We start from the raw sequence: 17,727 nt of genomic DNA, 5'->3' as shown, positions 1-17,727 counted from the left end.
TGGATGGATACTTGGCTTTGTTGTATTGATGGAAATCAACACACAACTGCAAAAAACCCATCTATGCTGTCCAGATCCTCTGCTTCCCTCTGCCCCAGCTGCTCAGGATTGCAGCTGAGCAATCCATGAGTCTTCTCCTTCCTACCCCCCACCTCTACATCCCCAATTATGCCCATTGCCAACAGCTGATCTGATTTGACCTGAAGCTGTTTCTTTTAAGGACACCACCATGAGCCATTCACAACGCCACAGTCACGAGAAGGAAGACAGGGAGCACGTGGTAGGATACAGGGAAAGGAACAGGATAGACAGGACCCTCTCAGGGCCAAGGACCAAGGAGCTGGTGAAGTAAGTGACAGAAATGAGCAGAGACTCCTCTAGAGAACCAGATTTGCTGTCCCCCATGTCACCTCTTTGGAAACAAAGCCCAGGATGGAGAGAGGCTGCTGCAGAGATGTCCAGTGTCAGTGTCAGCTCCACACGGCCACAGCATGGGCAGCAAAGGAAGCAGATTACCTTCCTTAACACTTCCCTTCCAACCCTCTTTCACTTCTGCAATGACAGAACCAATGGCTTGTGGAGCTCCATATTCTGCTAAGTTTGAAACAAAAACCAAACCAAAAAATCACTGCAGGAAACGTGAAACAGACTGAGCTGCCAGTTCCTTTAATACCCAGTTAACAGCACAGCAGAATGCTCTGGGATCTTCCCAGGAAAATCCCTGATTCCAGACCCACCATCAGTTCACAGCCTCTGGTGCAAGAGCCAGAAACTGAGTAAAATTCCAGGTTCTGGAATACCCAAGTCAGACAGAAACAGGGTACCGATGAGACAGCACCACATCCAAGACAGCCCAACTCAAACCAGCTCCTGACCAGACAAATGCTTCCTGCATGACCATGTCTGCTAGGAACTAATCACAAATACCGTGTTTTACCATCAGGACTCAATGGACTCCAGAAATGCTCTGAAGACTCCCAACACTCCCATCTGTATTGTTCAAGGAGTGTTCAGACAATGCTCAATGCTCTCAGGCACACGGGAGGATTTTTGGGGGTCTGTGCAGGGCCAGAAGCTGGACTCGATGATCCTGCTGATGAGGAAATTGTGTAATTCTACATTCAACACAAAAGCTTCTAAGGATGACAAAACCAGGTCTTCAGGCAAGGATTACAGACCAGCCTAATGGCAGGATCTGGTATTTCCCAGGACACAGCTGATGGTTCTGCTCAGTGCCCAAATCCATTGGACAGGATCATGATTTCGGACAATGACTCAGGATTGTCTGATGTCATTGGTCATGGAAAGTCACTTCCAGCTGGATGGGAAGCTGATGCTGTAAACTAACAGAGAGATACAGCACAAACCCCCTGGATTTCACACATTCAGCACACCAGTCTAAAAATATGGGGAAACCTGCCAGAAAAGCCACCTGGCCTGAGGGGAAGAACCTTCTCTCCATCAGTGTACACTGAAAACAGGCTAGACTAAAAATACTGAGACAACTGTAGCAAAGGGGCTTGAACTAGATATAAATATATGTAGGCTGAAAAGAAGATTTCAAACTCCAAAGCAAATCAGTTCTCCACAACAACCAGCATGGAGAGGAACCGAACTGGGGGATGTTTGTTTGAGGTCTAAGCAAAGAGCAACTGATGTGAACATGAACCTTATGAAGAAGGACCTGGCTCCAGCAGCCTGTAACGGCCCCTCATGTTGCAGTTCAGGCTGTTTCTTGTGCTAAACCTTCAGCTGTTTGTTCCCCAAACTCCTCTTTCCTAAGGCTGCTCCCGGGCTGCCTGGAGTGCCACGATGTTGGACTGGCACTGAGAGCACAGCACAGAGCAGCCTCCAGCAGGGACAGTTCAGCTCCCTCCCACCATGGGCTTCACTGGGTATTTTACTCTGTGTGTATTTTCCCCAAAGCCGGGGATCCACCCACAGCCCATCTCAGATGATCTGATCCGTGCTGCTTCCCATCCAAACTCGCTGCTTCTTCCCCTGCAGAAAGCAAAAACCTTCATGGAGAGTGCACCACGCTCCCAGTTCCTCAACAGGGGTCCAGCCCTGCACAGAAAAGTGCTGCAGTGCCAGGGGAAAAGGGGGAAAACTGAAAAAGCTGCCACATCAGCTTCGAGCTGCCATCCTTCCCCCTGGGCTCCCACCAGGAACCCACCCACCATCAGTGGCACCGAGCACGAGCCAGGGAAGCAGCTCCACCTCTTCTTTCCCCGACTCCTGGCCGTGGCTCTTTGGGGACACATCGAATATGAACCGAGGCCACCTCAACCCAGCTTTCATACGGTTTTTGGTGTAACTGTTTTTTAACATGGAATGGCGTGGGTGGGAAGGGACCTTAATGCTCATCCACCCACCCTTCCCTTTAACAGGTTCACGTGCTCCTGCAAGAGTTCCCAGCTTTCAGGAAGTAACTGTACACACCACAAGTGTTGCACACCTGGACAGACTCACTTCCAGGGAGCCGCCAGGACATCTGTGCACTGCCCAACAGATTTGGAGCAGTCTGAATTTGCTGCTGTGCCATGCAACTCATCACTGAGGATTCCTGTAGCCCGTCAGGGGCACGGCAGACACTGAGGCAACGACCGACCATCGCAGCCACAGGACTCGAGGGACAAAGCTCAGAGCTGTTGTACTCGAGAGCCGCTGAGAGAACAAGTTCTTCCTCCAAACACACCCAAAGGAGTGGGATTCAAGGGCTTCACATCCCAGAGAAAGTTAGTTTCTGCCAGCACAGGCATCAATTTATGAATGGTTGTACATGTGGATGCACGCAGCTGGGGTCAGTCTGGGGCCTCTCATAACAAGAAAGGCATTGAGGGGCATCAGCAAATCCAGATACAAGAACAGAGCTGGGGAAAGGTCTGGAGCACCAGGAGCAGCTGAGGCAGCTCGGGGAAGGGCTCAGCCTGGAGAAGAGGAGGCTCAGGAGGGACCATTGGAGTCTCTACAACTCCCAGACAGGAAGGTGGAACAAGATGGGGGACAGGCTTTGCTCCCAGGGAACAAGGGACAGGGTAAGGGCAAACAGCCTCAAGCTGCACCAGGAGCAGTTTAGGTGGGATACTGGAAAAAATCCTTCCTGTAATTGGCTGTCCAGCCCTGGCATGGATTGCTCAGGCCAGGGGTGCAGTTCTCACATCTGGAAGTGTTCAAAAAACATGTGGAGATGGCACCCGAGTGTCATCATCATCAAAGTGGCCACAGCACTCAAGAGTGCTCCTTTAAAAACTTCAGGGAGCTCCAAGCATTACTCCATTGCTACCTAAAAGTCTTTCATACCTTTTCTGTGTTGTATTTCCATGAGTAGCTCCACACAGCTCTAGCTCTTTCTCCCCTTCTTCTACCTTCCTTCTGCATTTCCAGCTCGCTGCTTCCTGTCCCTGGCACAGCCACCTCACCCCGTCCATCCCTCACACACCCTCCTGTCCCTTCCTCCTCACAGCACTGCCAGCAAACCCGAACTAACTCCTCTCCCAGCTAACTCCCTCTTTTATCTCAGCCAGGGCTGTGAGGGCAAGGCTGTTCCCACCCTTTGATAATTAACACAGCTGCAATCAGTGGGGGCCAAGGTTGCCTTCAGCACTGTCTCTGTCTTCCCACACCTGAGGACATGGGTTAGGATGAACGTGGGGCTGGTGCTGGGTTGATGGTTGGATTGCTGATCTCCGACGTTTTTTCAAACCTTACTGATTCCCTGACTCTCAGTGTCCAATCGTCGCATTTACGTGTTCCAAAAGATTTATTTGGGACTGTCATACTGACACAAGAAATGCACACTGCAGTAAATAGTTTGGATTTATGTTGGGACAGATGTGTGATGAGAGACAGATGCCACATGAAGGTGAGGGATCCCACTTCAACAGCAGCTGAAGAATCCTTTAAATATCATCAATAATATTTTCAAAAATCAAAAGGACTGGACAACTTGTGTTCAAGAGTTCATTTGCCTGAGATCTCTGAGATACTTACAGAGCATTTCCAAAATTCTGGGCTTTTTTACCCCGAGACCTCTTTATGTTGTGCTGATGGACTGAGACTGCACAGACTGATGCCTGTAACCATCAGCTCCTCATCCAGACACCATTCCAGAGGAGTAACTGAGGAACTGAGTAACTGAGGCTCTTACCAGGCACACAAACGGCTCTCATGAGAAACAGCTGAATTTTATGGAAACGAGTCTCTCAAAACCCCAACTATTTCACTGTGAGAAGACTCCAGACTTGGCTGATGAAGCGAAGATGCACTAAACAGACTTGTGCAAAGCTGTGCTCCACGACCTGGCACTGACATCACCCAGTGCTGGTACAGGTGTGTGCTGTGCAAGCCAAGAACCAGGTAAGAGTCATCGGGAGAGAAACAAGAATTTGGGCTCTGTCAAGATGTATCAGGCGTGGCTTTAGAGTAAAGCAGACAGAATTGAAATAATTCCGTATGAGGGGAGGCAGGGAGCCTTCCAATACAGGAGGGGGATACAGACCCTTTTTATCTTTTCATGCCATTAATAACTTTATAGGAGATGATTATTCCATGTTTGTAATCACAAAAGAGTTAGGGATATTCAACAGAACTCAAAAGATACCAAATGAAATATCGGTGGCAGGCTTAAAAAATGCTTTTTGATATAAAGCTCAAGTAAATGACATCATTTATTTCCACTAGATTCTGTGGGACTGAAGTGTATAAAAGGAATGGGAGAGGATCAAAGTCATGGATGGCAGCTCCATGGTGCCTCACACATGGGCACGAACAGCCAGAAATCTGAGTGCCAGGAGCTGAGCACCCACCAGAGAGAGGATCCCTTTGTCCTGCTGAGGGCTGGGCCCCTCAGCTCCTGTCACTTCACTCTGACACACGTTCAGTCGGTGTAATATAAACATTACGTGTCCGTTTGTATGTGTCATGTTATAGCCTCAAGGTTTAGGCTGGACATCAGGAAGAATTTCTTCCCAGAAAGGCTCACCAGGCACTGGCAGGTGCTGCTCAGGGAGGTGGAGTCACCATCCTTGGAGGAGTTCAAGGAGCGGCTGGATGTGGCACTCAGTGCTCTGGTCTGGTGACAAGGTGTGGATCAGTCAGAGGTTGAACTTGATGGTCTTGGAGTTCTTTTCTAACCTAAATAATTCTGTGATTCTGTTCACTTTGGGTGCATACAGCTGGGACATGGAAGAGCAGGAGCTGGAGGCACTGATTCACCAGGAAAGATGAGAAGAGCTAAATCTGTCTGGCTTTGGTCAGTGACAGCTCATGGGGACAAGGAGACAGGCTGAAAATAACAGTGAGCAAAAGGGAGATTGCTGTGTGACTGCTCAGAGCTAAATTAACCCTGGACAGTGGAAAAGGAACATGAAGGAAAAGTGGCCCTGGCAGGAGAGCAGCCCCTGGACATGGGCTGGAGGTTTCCTGGCTCTGATGTTGTTCCTTTCTCTGTTCCAATGGGTTCAGTTCTCAAAGGAAAGGATATCTGAAGGGCAGAGATGGTGGGCGCAGTGCAGAGGAGTGTGAGCACCTCACTGACTTCTCACTGAACACCTCCACAAAACCAGAGCAGAGCAGAGAATCCTGAATGAGACCTCTGACAGCAGCACTGGGGACAGGACAAGGACCTGCCACAGCCACACTGATGACAGCAGCACTGGGAGCAGCTCAGGGACCTGCCACAGCCCCACAGGTGACAGCAGCACTGGGGACAGGACAGAGACCTGCCACAGCCCCACGGGTGACAGCAGCACTGGGGACAGGACAGAGACCTGCCACAGCCCCGTGAGTGACAGCTCAGGGACCTGCCACAGCCCCACTGGTGACAGCTCAGGGACCTGCCACAGCCCCATGGGTGACAGCAGCACTGGGGGCAGACAGGACAGGGACCTGCCACAGCCCCATGGGTGACAGCAGCACTGGGGGCAGACAGGACAGGGACCTGCCACAGCCCCATGGGTGACAGCTCAGGGACCTGCCACAGCCCCATGGGTGACAGCAGCACTGGGAACAGGACAGGGACCTGCCACAGCCCCACGGGTGACAGCTCAGGGACCTGCCACAGCCCCACTGGTGACAGCAGCACTGGGGACAGCGCAGGGACCCGCCACAGCCCCACGGGTGACAGTGGTGACAGCAGCACTGGGGACAGGACAGGGACCTGCCACAGCCCCATGGGTGACAGTGGTGACAGCAGCACTGGGAACAGCGCAGGGACCTGCCACAGCCCCACAGGTGACAGTGGTGACAGCAGCACTGGGAGCAGATGGGACAGGGACCTGCCATGCTCAGGGTGCTGCTCTGCTCCTGCACGTCCCTCTCCCAGGAGACTCAAGGACAGGGAGCACATTTCCCAAAGGGAGAAGGAAGCAAGGATGCCTTTTAAAAACATGAAATATGGTGACATTTGCAGCATAAATAAAACCCAATGTTCCTCCAGACACATGAATATTCACACACCATATGAGACTCCTATCCGATAGCTGTGTGCCATGGCTGTCGATTCACATCGAGATTAAGTGCACTGCTGTGTGTCTATATAAAGGCATGATTTCATCTCGGTGCACGAAAGAAATGTTTGCAGTGAAAACAATCCTTCAGTGGGACAAACTCCGCAGGGAGGTGCCGAGTCACATCCCTGGATGCCACGGGCTGGGGTGCTGATAACCTCACCAAGGCTCCCTCCAACCAAAACCTCGAGCCTTTGAGGCCCCTTCAGCCTGGGCTGGTTTAGGATTCCAGGATTAGTTATTTAATTCATGAACTACAGAAACTGGGACGTGGGAAGATGGTGCTTCCTTCTTATCACCATTGGGAGCCAGCTTTGTCACGGGCACAGAAATAGGAAAAGAAGGGAATCCTGCAAGGATCCGGGCTGGCCCAACTACGGAATGAATGCAGAAGGACAGGGTCTCTGGAAATGAGAACACCCAAATGCTTAAAGAGAAGCAAAAAGCGTTGTCCAAAGCCACCAATCCTCAAACCAGCTCAGAACCAGAAGCAGGACAAAAACTTACCCCCCGATTCAGCTGGAACGGGTAACATCAGAACGTGTTCTATTTCATCCCTTCAGCAGCACAGGATTTTTATTCCTGTTCTTACTGACCCTTCTTGTGTGGTGAAATCCTTAGAGCAATCATTTTTTTTGCACTATATTTTCCACTATCAAATTCCACTGGAGACTCTTCTCAGCCCAGCAACTTCAGACTGTTCTAAAGGTCTACTTTGCCCATCATTTAATATACAATTACAGGACGATAAAGACTGGGGAGTTTACAACTCTCCTGAAATCTACTTCAACACTGTGCTGCTAAGGGCAGGCCTTGCAGGAGGAGAGTATTGATCCAAGGAACAGTGGAATACACGGGAAACTCTCACTACACCTGGCATCACCTGCTTTAGAACACACAGGCAGAGACATCTCTAAGTGCACCTTGTTTGGAGGCCAAACCTCCCCAGGTGCTGAAGGATAGAGGAAGAAAAGCTAAAGGTATAATAAAGGTATGAACAAAGGTGGCTAAATAGAATTCCCATCCAGGAACAGGAACTGCCAGATTTGAAATGGAAAAACAAGTATGGAATTTAGTCAACTAAGGTCTGGATAAACTCTCTCGTGCTGTCTGTGGTCACCAAACCTGAACTCAGGTGAAAGAAAAGGCAGGGAGAAAGGGAATAAATGAAAATCCCTCTTACCAGAGAACACCAGAGGAATTGGGTTTCTCTAATCCAGCAAGAGGAAGGCTGGAAAAAGTCAAGACTGGTCTCCACAGAATTACACCAAAGACAAGCTGGCAATGGGTGAGCCAGCAGGGAAGAGACTGGACAAGGTAAAACACAATGAAAACAATGAACTAACAAATGACAGATTAATTAAGTTTTCTAATCACTCCAGAAGCAGAAGCATGGGGAAGTTTTGGGGTTCTCCCTGGAGGAGGAGGAATCTGTGTGCACACACTGCATAACAGGATGAAACAATCTGTATTTAATAAAAAGCGACTGATTTATTAACCAGAGCACAGTGTTGGGTTGCCTGTCACGGTAGGAGACTTGACTTCAGCACTCCTTCCACATCATCTGTCATCTTCCTTGCAAACTCAGCTTTGCTGTTCCTGAGCACAGCCTTTTCCAGAAAATTCTATCTTCCAGAAATGCCAGTCTGGCCTCATTCCAGCACCCACATCCAAGCTGGGGATGGTTTCCCACCACAGTCTTGGAATTTCCTGGGAGTCCCTGTTCTCCCCCACTGACAGACACGGTCAGAACACGCTGCAGCAAACAGGGGCCAGTTTCATGGCAGGCAAATGCTCCAGCCCCTGTGATTTCTGCAGGGGTTATTGCAATGCCTGACCTTGTCCATAACCCCGTGTCTGCTACACACAGGGCATCTGCCAGGTGCAGAGGGGAGAACTGGATTCGCTGCAGCACTGTGCTCAAACATGTCATTTTCTCTCCATCAGTCGCTTTTCTGCTGCTTCCTGCTCTCTGTGTGAAGGCCAACGAGGCGATGGCGTGACAGAGCAGAACCAAAATGATCCTGCCCCGCTCTCGGAGCAGGGACAGGAAACTGCAGGCGGGACCACATTTGTGTGAGAATCATTCCACACTTTGCTCCTTGGTCCTCACAGAACTCCGGATCAGACAAAACTCGCAGCTGAGACAGGGATCAGTGATGATGAACAAGCAGCAACCACATCAATCAGACTCCAATCTCCAGCACTTTGTGGGTGACTTGTGTCCAAATCGTGCCCTAACACAAGTCTGTAGCTGAAGTTGCACATTCACATGAAGAGATCACAAACCCACCTCAAGATCACAAACCCATCTCCAAACCTGAGGGTCGTGGCCTGGGAACGGTGGCAGAACGCTGGCTCCAGGTGCCCAGAGCAGCTGTGGCTGCCCCATCCCTGAAGTGTTTAAGTCCAGGTTGGACAGGACAGTGGAAGGTGCCTCTGCCAATGGCAGGGGTGGCACTGGGTGACATTTAAAAGGTCCCTTCTAACCCAAGCCATTCTGTGATTCTATAAAAAACACTGAGGACCCTATAAAAAACACTGAGGACCCTTCAACCCAGTAGGAAAAGGTAATAAAAACATCTTGATGGCAGGAAGTTAAAAGCCAGACAAATTAAAACAGAAAATATGGCACATTTTTCTTTGCTCAGTAGGAACTTTGATCATCTTAAAAAATAATCGAGAGAAATGGGAATTTTGTATCTTTTTTTTTTTAACATCAAAAAACTCCACTCTGTCATATTCCAGTCGAGCCAGGTGAGCAAACAGGTGACATGACCTCTCCTGCACTGCACAAGAGGTTTATTAAACTTTCCTGGGTTTAAAATTTATGGGCCACATTGTGGGAAAATCAAATTTGCTACATAAGAATTCCAAGTCTGACAATGCCTTGATGAAGCACACACTCACCCTGTAAATGCAAAACCAGAGCAAGGGGAAGAGCTCCACGTGTGCAGCAGCAAAGAACAGCCCCATGCAGAGGGTCAGGATGGCTCCCAGCACATCCCAGTGATCCCCAGTACATGTGGAACCTTTCCAGAGCTGAGTCCCTGAGCTTGGGATGCTCCAGGAGGGATGGGATGGCTCCCAGCACATCCCAGTGCTCCATACCACACGTGGAGCCTTTCCAAAACTGAACCCTTTGAGCTCAGGATGCTCCAGGAGGGCCAGGATGGCTCCCAGCACATCCCAGTGCTCCCCAGTACATGTGGAGCCTTTCCACAGCTGAATCCCTGAGCTTGGGATGCTCCAGGAGGGCCAGGATGGCTCCCAGCACATCCCAGTGCTCCACACTACCTGTGCTGGTCTTTCCAGAGCTGAGCCCTGAGCTTGGGATGCTCCAGGAGGGCCAGGATGGCTCCCAGCACATCCCAGTGCTCCACACTACCTGTGCTGGTCTTTCCAGAGCTGAGCCCTGAGCTTGGGATGCTCCAGGAGGGATGGGATGGCTCCCAGCACATCCCAGTGCTCCCCAGTACACGTGGAGCCTTTCCACAGCTGAACCCTCCGAGCACGGGATGCTCCAGGACCAGGCTGTGCTGTCACAACTGCCACTGGCAAATACTATCTGGGGCCAGGCTTGAGGCTGGCATTCCAACACACACAGTGACATTCTGAGCAGTTTCCACAGGATGAGGCTCCTTCAAGAAGACTCGACTCACTCCTGGCTGCAGAGCATCAGGATGTGACACCTGAGCAGCAGCAGCAAAGAAGACATCCAGCATCTTTGGAAACCTCCTCTCCTTCCCAGGGAGTGGAATGGCAGCTCCTTCTGCCCCTGGGCAGAGCAGGAGACAAAATCCTGTCGATGTCCCCCGGCAGCACAAGCTTTGGCAGCACAGAACCCCTGCAGCTCCTGGACCTGCAGGGGCTGTGCAGGACAAGGGTTGAGGCTGGGCACACCCAAGGATGTGGATGGCACCAGGCACTGAAACACGATTTGGGACCCTCCTTCCACTGTTCCTGTAACCTGCCCAGCAGCTTTCCAGGCTACTCCATCAGAACCACCTGAAAACTGAGTTCAGGTCTAACCTTGTGCCATCCAACAGGTGCTCAGGACGCTGCTTTTCTCCTCTCAAAGCCTCTCTACATCCCAGTACAGCCAATTCTGCAAGGCAGATGGGGATGGAGACAAAACACGGGGAACGGAGCCAGCCCTGGAAGCCAGACATCCACCACCACGTATCACACACTAACAAAGTTCTTCTTGTGCTGCAGCAGAGCCCCGTTGGCACCAACAGCCCCAGGAGCTCTGGGTGTACCTGACCTGGGTGTGTCCCTCCAGTTCTGCTCCAACACCATCAATCTCCAGCTCATGATTAGGGGTTGGGATTAAGCAACACCGTCAGGAATCAGCAGTCCCTTTTCTCTCAGGGCTGTATTAAATGATATAAGGAATGTGATAGCAGCATCATGAAATTCAAACTGTGCTGCTCAAGGGCACCAGGATCTCTGCCCTGCTCAGTTCCATCAGCCACTGATTCCTAAGGAATCATCCCTGGAAACAGAGGGCAGATGCCGTTTGGAAGTGTTCAAGGACAGGCTGGTCAGGGCTTGGAGCAACTTGGTCTCATGGAAGGTTCCTTGCTGAGCACTCCCCAGAGCTGTAGGACAGTCAAAGATCCCAAAGTTGGTCTGCTCTTGGGTGAGCTCAGCTACCACCACCAGTCTGGGGGATCTCTAGCGTGCTGGGCCTTGAGGGGACACCAGAGCCAGCCTGGCCCTCCAACCAGCCACACCCAGGAATCACAGGATCATTTAGGCTGGAAAAGACCTCCAAGATCAGAAGGATTTGCAAAAGAGAATGACAAGAAATAGTAATGTGGTTTTCAGGGACCTAGAGATGGAGAAAGATGGAGAAATCTTCAGGATCCACTAACAGGGGATCACACCTGAGCCAGCTCATGTTCTGCCTGGGTGGAAAGGATTCGTCACCTCCCTCCTGGAAAGCCTCACTCCAAAACCAAGAAAAATCTGTTTTACACCTGAGGGAACAGCAGAGCCAAGCTCTCAGAGACAGCCAGGCCAACACTCCCAGGGAGAGCAGGGCTTTGGTGGCCCTGTGCTATCTGTCCCACGGGAGAAATCTCACCAGCTGTCAGCAGGGACACTGCTGCTGCCTCTTGCCAGTGGCAGGAGCACTCTGCCTCCAGCAGCTCCCAGGAACCCTGCCTGCAGACAGGTACTGAGCCCACAGGTCAGGCACTCACCAGGCACTGAGAACCTGGAGACAAACGCAGGAAGCTGCTCACAGCCAGAGGATGAGCCAGACAGTCAGCCACAGCATTTTAACCCTTAGCACACTCACCATCCCCACGCCAGGGGCTTTGTGGTCCCTTGGATGCCACCTGCCCCTTTCTGACACCTCAAGGTGCTGCATGTTGAGCCTTGAAGGGATTTGGGGGAAGCTTCAGGAGATGCACAGATCATTGGCTCCAGCCCACCTTCCCCAGGCAGCGGCACAGTGTCCGGAGTGAGATCCTCCTCCTTTTATCCAAGGGTCAGTACACAGCACTCAACCGATTCTTGAGGCCTCTGCTCCTCCAGGGGAACCCACACATCCAGAAATATCCATTTATCCAACTCCACTTCTCCATCAACATGAACTGAACTTCCCACCTCAGCCCCTTTGGTTTTCACACCATTTCCATCTCCCTCCTGCTCTGCAGCAGCCACTCTCACCTCCAGGATGGGAAAAGAGGAAAAGGGGAAAGCAAGGAGGAAACAATCAATGTGTTTGTGATCAGCCAGGTCCAGAAGCCACTTGGCCCAGAGAGATCAGAGCTCCCCCTACAACAACGGGTGAGGCTGGGAAGCAAATCAAGCAGGCTGGATGATTTTGGGCAGAGAGAGAACAGTAGGAGTGGTACAGACCTCTTCCTCCTCAATGCGAGCAGGTTCAATCAGCAGATTATTGGCTTGATCAAACGACACCCCCTGTTAGGACAGGAACCAGCAAAGAGGCATGCGGATTAGTGGAGCATCAACCAAACCCGCCACCACGACCACCACCACCACCCAACACACGCACGCCACGCCGGAGCTGATCCAGCTCTGGAGTCCAGTGATCCAGCGCTGGAGTCCAATGATCCAGCTTGGATCCGGTGCCCAGAGTCACTGCTGAGCCCCACAGCTCCAGAGTCACTGCTGAGCTCCACAGCTCTGGAGTCACTGCTGAGCTCCACAGCTCTGGAGTCACTGCTGAGCTCCAGAGTCACTGCTGAGCTCCACAGCTCTGGAGTCACTGCTGAGCTCCAGAGTCACTGCTGAGCTCCACAGCTCTGGAGTCACTGCTGAGCCCCACAGCTCCTGGAGTCACTGCTGAGCCCCACAGCTCCTGGAGTCACTGCTGAGCCCCACAGCTCCAGAATCACTGCTGAGTTCCACAGCTCTGGAGTCACTGCTGAGCACAACAGCTCCTGGAGTCACTGCTGAGCCCCACAGCTCCAGAATCACTGCTGAGTTCCAGATCAGCTCCAGAACTGATACAGAGCTCCAGAGTCACTGCTGAGCCCCACAGCTCCAGAACTGATCCAGAGCTCCAGAGGCACTGCTGAGCTCCACAGCTCTGGGGTCACTGCTGACCACCACAGCTCCAGAGCTGATTACGTGCCCAACGTCACTGCTGACCTCCACAGCTCCTGGAGTCACTGCTGAGCTCCACAGGAGGTGTGAATGGTCCAGCACCACAGCTCTGGAGCTGAGCCCACTCACAGCACAGCTCCAGAGTTGACTCCTCAGCACCAGAGCAGCCTCCATTCCTGCTCAGCACACCTCAGCAGTGCCAGGGCTGCTCCCAGAGCACCAAGTGCCAGTGCTTCCCTCAGGCCAGGTTTTGTTAACGCTGGCACCCTGAGCCCAGCTGAGCACCACTAGCTGACCTCATCCCCTCCACACCAGGCCACTCCAGGAAGGAGGAAGGGTTAAACACAGGAGAAAGACCCGAGGAGCCTGTGGTGCCACAGGCCACTGCACAGCAACGAACAGTCCCAAACACAACTGCACCAATCCCTTTCTCTGGTGAAAAAGCACATCCTGACAGGCACCTGGGATCCTGCTCTCCAGCACTGCAAACCTCAGGATTTCTTCTGAAAACCAACTGTCCTTGCAAGAAAACCCTCTGGTTTTAGGCTTCCTGCACAGCCTGCCCTGCCTCCTCCTTCAATGCACCTCCCTGCACAGGGACACTGCTCCCTACACCCCCTCTCCTGGAACAGAGCTCGGGAGGCAGCGAATAAATGTCTCCATGGAGCAGGCACCACTGCAGCCCCACAGAAAGGAGAAGTGACCCCAGGAGAAGGCTTAGCTGACAGCCAGGGTAATTCCTGATGAGTCCCCTCCCCTGAGCAGGCATCACAGGCACTGCCAGTGGGGCACTGCCTCCTCTGAGTCCCCAGCTAAAAGAACCTTTTCAGGTGAGGGCATTCCCAGGTATGACAGGTCTTGGATGAAGGGGACCTGGGACAGCTCCAGACATTCCCTGAGGAACTTCACCAGCACTGGGAAACCTGCGTGAGCTAGGGAGCACAGGATGAGCTGCACTGGCTCAAAGAGAGCAAGGCAAGCATCCACTGGGGGAAAGGCTCCACAGCCAAGAGAGGGAAAGGACCTTTCCCTGGGCAACTCGAGCTCCAGCAGGGATGGGAATGATCCCAGCACCCTGGAGCATGTGCAGTTACAGCAGAAGCAGGTTTTACTCCAGCACCTCCCACATCTCACCCATGAGATTTGTTGATGTCAGACCTCTGCCCACCAAACACAACCCCAAATCCTCAAACCAGCTTGGGTGAGAATCGGGCTGATCTCATGAAGGGTCCCTCATCTGTGTATCCCCATCCCATTGTGAGGAACTTCCTCAGGCAGGAGCCTCTGTGTGTCCCTAACCAAACGTGGTGGTTCAGCTGGAGAGAGCCAAGGACCTCCTATCTCTTAAGCCCCAGTATAACCAGTAAGGCAAAAACTTCAGAGCACAAGCTCCCCTAAATCCCAGTGCAGCCTCCCTCAGGCTGTGTCTGGGTGGAAGCACAGGGAAGGGAACACTCCTGGCTGCACTTACACGCCCCACGAAACACGGTGCCAGCCAGTGCCAGTGCCCCAATGTCAGTCTAAGATTGAATCCACACAGGGACAAAGCTCATCCTCCTGTGAACCAGCAGCAGCTACCAGCAAGTGAGGAGGAGGAGGCTGGAAGGAACAGCAGAACCCACCAGTGATGAGCAGAGAACTGTCCCTGCAGCACAGGGAACAAACAGCACATGGAATGGGGATGGCGCAAGGACCTGGATACAGTGAAGGTGTCAGGCACAGCAACACAGCATAGATCTTTGACAACCCTGTGAGTGCCCAGTGACCTTCAGCTGTCCCACCCTCAGCACATCCCCGGGTCTGGAGCCTCCTGCCAGTGGTTTCATCAGCACCACATCAACCTGGCTGCTCGGTCACAGGAGCAGAGGGCAGGCCTGCACCCCTCTGACCTTCCCCCTCCCCACGAGACCTTACCTTCACGGATGGCTGAGCAGACAAAGCTCCATTCTTTCTCTCATCCTCATCCCATGCTTCCTCCTGATCCCTGGGCTCTGTGTTATTATTGCAGCCTCCCAACTCCTCTTCCTCTTTGGGGACCCCATCACTGTTCAGCCCCTGCAGAAGTGCCACCACTGCCTCAGGCTTGGGCAGTTTAGTGATCTTGAAGTGTTTCTTATAATGGGGCGTGTCCTTGCGGATCAGCCTCTGCTTCTCCACCGGGAACGGTCGCTCTTCATCCTCGTCCTCATCCTCGCTCCGGATCAGCGTGTCCTCAGCGAAGTGCACAGTGGGCTGTGACAGCAAAGCCCCAGACGTGCCGTGAGCCCCACGGAACAGAGGGGTGGCAGCACAGAACCTGCTGTCCCCGTGACCCCTGTCCCGGCACAGGCAGAGCCGCTGGCACCACGTGTGTGCTCAGGAAAACGCAGGAATGTGTCACCACCTCCCCACCTCGCCTCTTCCCACAGCCACGCTTCTGTCAGCTCCAGGGGTGGAGGACATTCAAACCTCCCACGGACACCCCAGTTTTCCCACAGCCTGCCTGGCTCCCACGTGTGCAGCTCACACAAGCTGCCTCAGTCTCTGCTTGCACTGCCTTCCACGGCCTGGATCTGCCTCCAGTGACGCCCAAATCCCACATCCATTTACTTCTGCATCCATTTCCCACTTCCTCTCAAACTTCCAGGTCCTTTCACTTTTTCCCACGTCCCTGCCGCAGTTCCCAGGCTCCTACCTCATTGTATTCCACTTCCACATCTTCCTCCTCCTGGTCAGCAGCTTCCTTGCGCTCCTCTTCCGCTCTGGGCTTCACCTCCTTCTCCAGCTCCCGTGCGTCGGGCAGCTGCCCGTTGGGCCAGCCCCGATCCCTCTCCTCCGCCCTGCAGTCTGCGGAGGCAGTGCTGGTGGACAGGTGGGAGTCCTCGCTGCGGTTGGAGGTGGCACTCAGCCTCTTCTCCTGATGAGACCGTTGTGAGGTCAGGATGGAATCCAGGACAGCAGACGGAGTCATGGAGTGTGACTGGTGTGAGGTGGGAACGGTCCAGCACGGACAGATCCAGCTGTTCCTCAGGCTGCCCACAGCTTCCCCTCCTGAGCTCCCTCCATGTGAGCACCCTGCTCCTCAGCTCCCTCCATGTGAGCACCCTGCTCCTCAGCTCACTCCATGTGAGCACCCTGCTCCCCAGCTCCCTCCATGTAAGCACCCTGCCCCTAAACTCTCTCCATGTGAGCACCCTGCTCCTCAGCTCCCTCCATGTGAGCACCCTGCTCCCCAGCATCCTCCATGTGAGCACCCTGCTCCCCAGCATCCTCCATGTGAGCTCCCTGCTCCTCAGCTCCCTCCATGTGAGCACCCTGCTCCTCAGCTCCCTCCATGTGAGCACCCTGCTCCCCAGCATCCTCCATGTGAGCACCCTGCTCCCCAGCTCCCTCCATGTGAGCACCCTGCTCCCCAGCATCCTCCATGTGAGCACCCTGCTCCTCAGCTCCATGTGAGCACCCTGCTCCTGAACTCCCTCCATGTGAGCACCCTGCTCCTCAGCTCCCTCCATGTGAGCTCCCTGCCCCACCTCCTGTGCAGACATTTATTCCCAGCTCCCACTGGGGCACCAAGGCGTCCCCTTCGAGCGCTCTGATCCCGTCATTCTTTACTGGGAATGTGAGAGCCTTCTCTTCCTCTCCCCGTGCAATGACAAAACTGGTACTGACACACACGACTCCCCTTACACTGCTCTCTGTCTCCTGCCTCTTATCTCCTGCTCTATTTCACAGGCCCCCCCTGACATCCCAAGGCAATTCCCAACCTTCCCAGGCAATCTGCTCTCAGTCCCTGCCGATCTTTCCCAGAAGTCAGTCCTTTCTACCTGCCCATGTCCCACACATGCCACACGTTCCTAGTGGAAGATGTCCCTGCCCACGGCACGGAGGTGGAACTCAGGGGTGTGTAAGGTTCCTCCCAACCCAGACCACTCCGTGGTTATCCATTCCCAGGGACCAACACTCACTTCTGAGTTGGGAGAGCTGGGCTTGGCATCAGCCTTGGCAGCGTTCACCTCATTGCGCCGGACCTCAATCACCTTCTTCATCACCTTCAGCTCGCTGGGGTGAGGGGTGGCACGGCGCTGCAGGCCCTGGCAAAGTGACACCCTCAGGAAGGGGATTCCAGCCCTGGCAGCACGTGCCAGGCCTCGGGAATGCACCTGTGCAGGTGACTAACACCCGTGTCAGAGAGCCAGAGCCCCAAAGGGACGCGACCGACACATCCTGCTGCAGGATCTGCGCCAGGGCACACAGCCTGCAGCTGGGATGGGGAAAGAACAGAGGCAGAGAACCCCAACTGCTCCCTCAGGACATCATCCTCCTCTCCAGCTGATAATGGGTTTGGGAAGAATGGCAAGAACTGGGAAGTTTAAAGTGGTGTTTCAGGCTTAGCAAACGAAAAACTATGGACACAGAAACTCCTCCAGAACACAGGTGAGAAATCCTGGGATATCTTCCTAATTCCTCTGGACTTAACAGGTCTGCCAAGCCCAAATGCACCAGAATTGGTGCTGCTTAGTGAGTTCCAGCCCTGGTAGAAAGTCAAGAAAAGCAGCATTCTAAAACTAATAACAATGTTAAAAACAATTTAAAAACCCCCAAACCTCTCAATGCCAGCAGCACACACACACTCCCAGGACAGCTGCAAACACCA

General features: G+C 53.0%; 1 protein-coding gene across 22 annotated transcripts in view; it reads right to left on the bottom strand.

Moving 5' to 3' along the window:
- SCRIB (scribble planar cell polarity protein) overlaps positions 1–17,727 on the bottom strand; it is a 98,305-nt gene that overhangs the window by 51,905 nt on the left and 28,673 nt on the right. For 21 of the 22 annotated variants that reach the window (XM_040091343.2, XM_040091349.2, XM_040091353.2 and 18 more), the window contains exons 13-16: positions 17,039–17,164; positions 15,769–15,990; positions 15,009–15,326; positions 12,384–12,446 (exon numbers count right to left, since the gene is read on the bottom strand). In XM_040091343.2, coding sequence (XP_039947277.1) covers positions 12,384–12,446; positions 15,009–15,326; positions 15,769–15,990; positions 17,039–17,164 — 729 coding nt within the window. The remainder of the gene's footprint in view (positions 1–12,383; positions 12,447–15,008; positions 15,327–15,768; positions 15,991–17,038; positions 17,165–17,727) is intronic. The other variant, XM_040091347.2, reaches the window with a different exon arrangement.

Source organism: Hirundo rustica (assembly GCF_015227805.2).
Source record: "Hirundo rustica isolate bHirRus1 chromosome 1 unlocalized genomic scaffold, bHirRus1.pri.v3 SUPER_1_unloc_1, whole genome shotgun sequence".
Lineage (NCBI taxonomy): Eukaryota > Metazoa > Chordata > Aves > Passeriformes > Hirundinidae > Hirundo > Hirundo rustica.
Note: the sequence above shows the minus strand (reverse complement) of the source record. Positions and strands in the feature narration are given on the sequence as shown.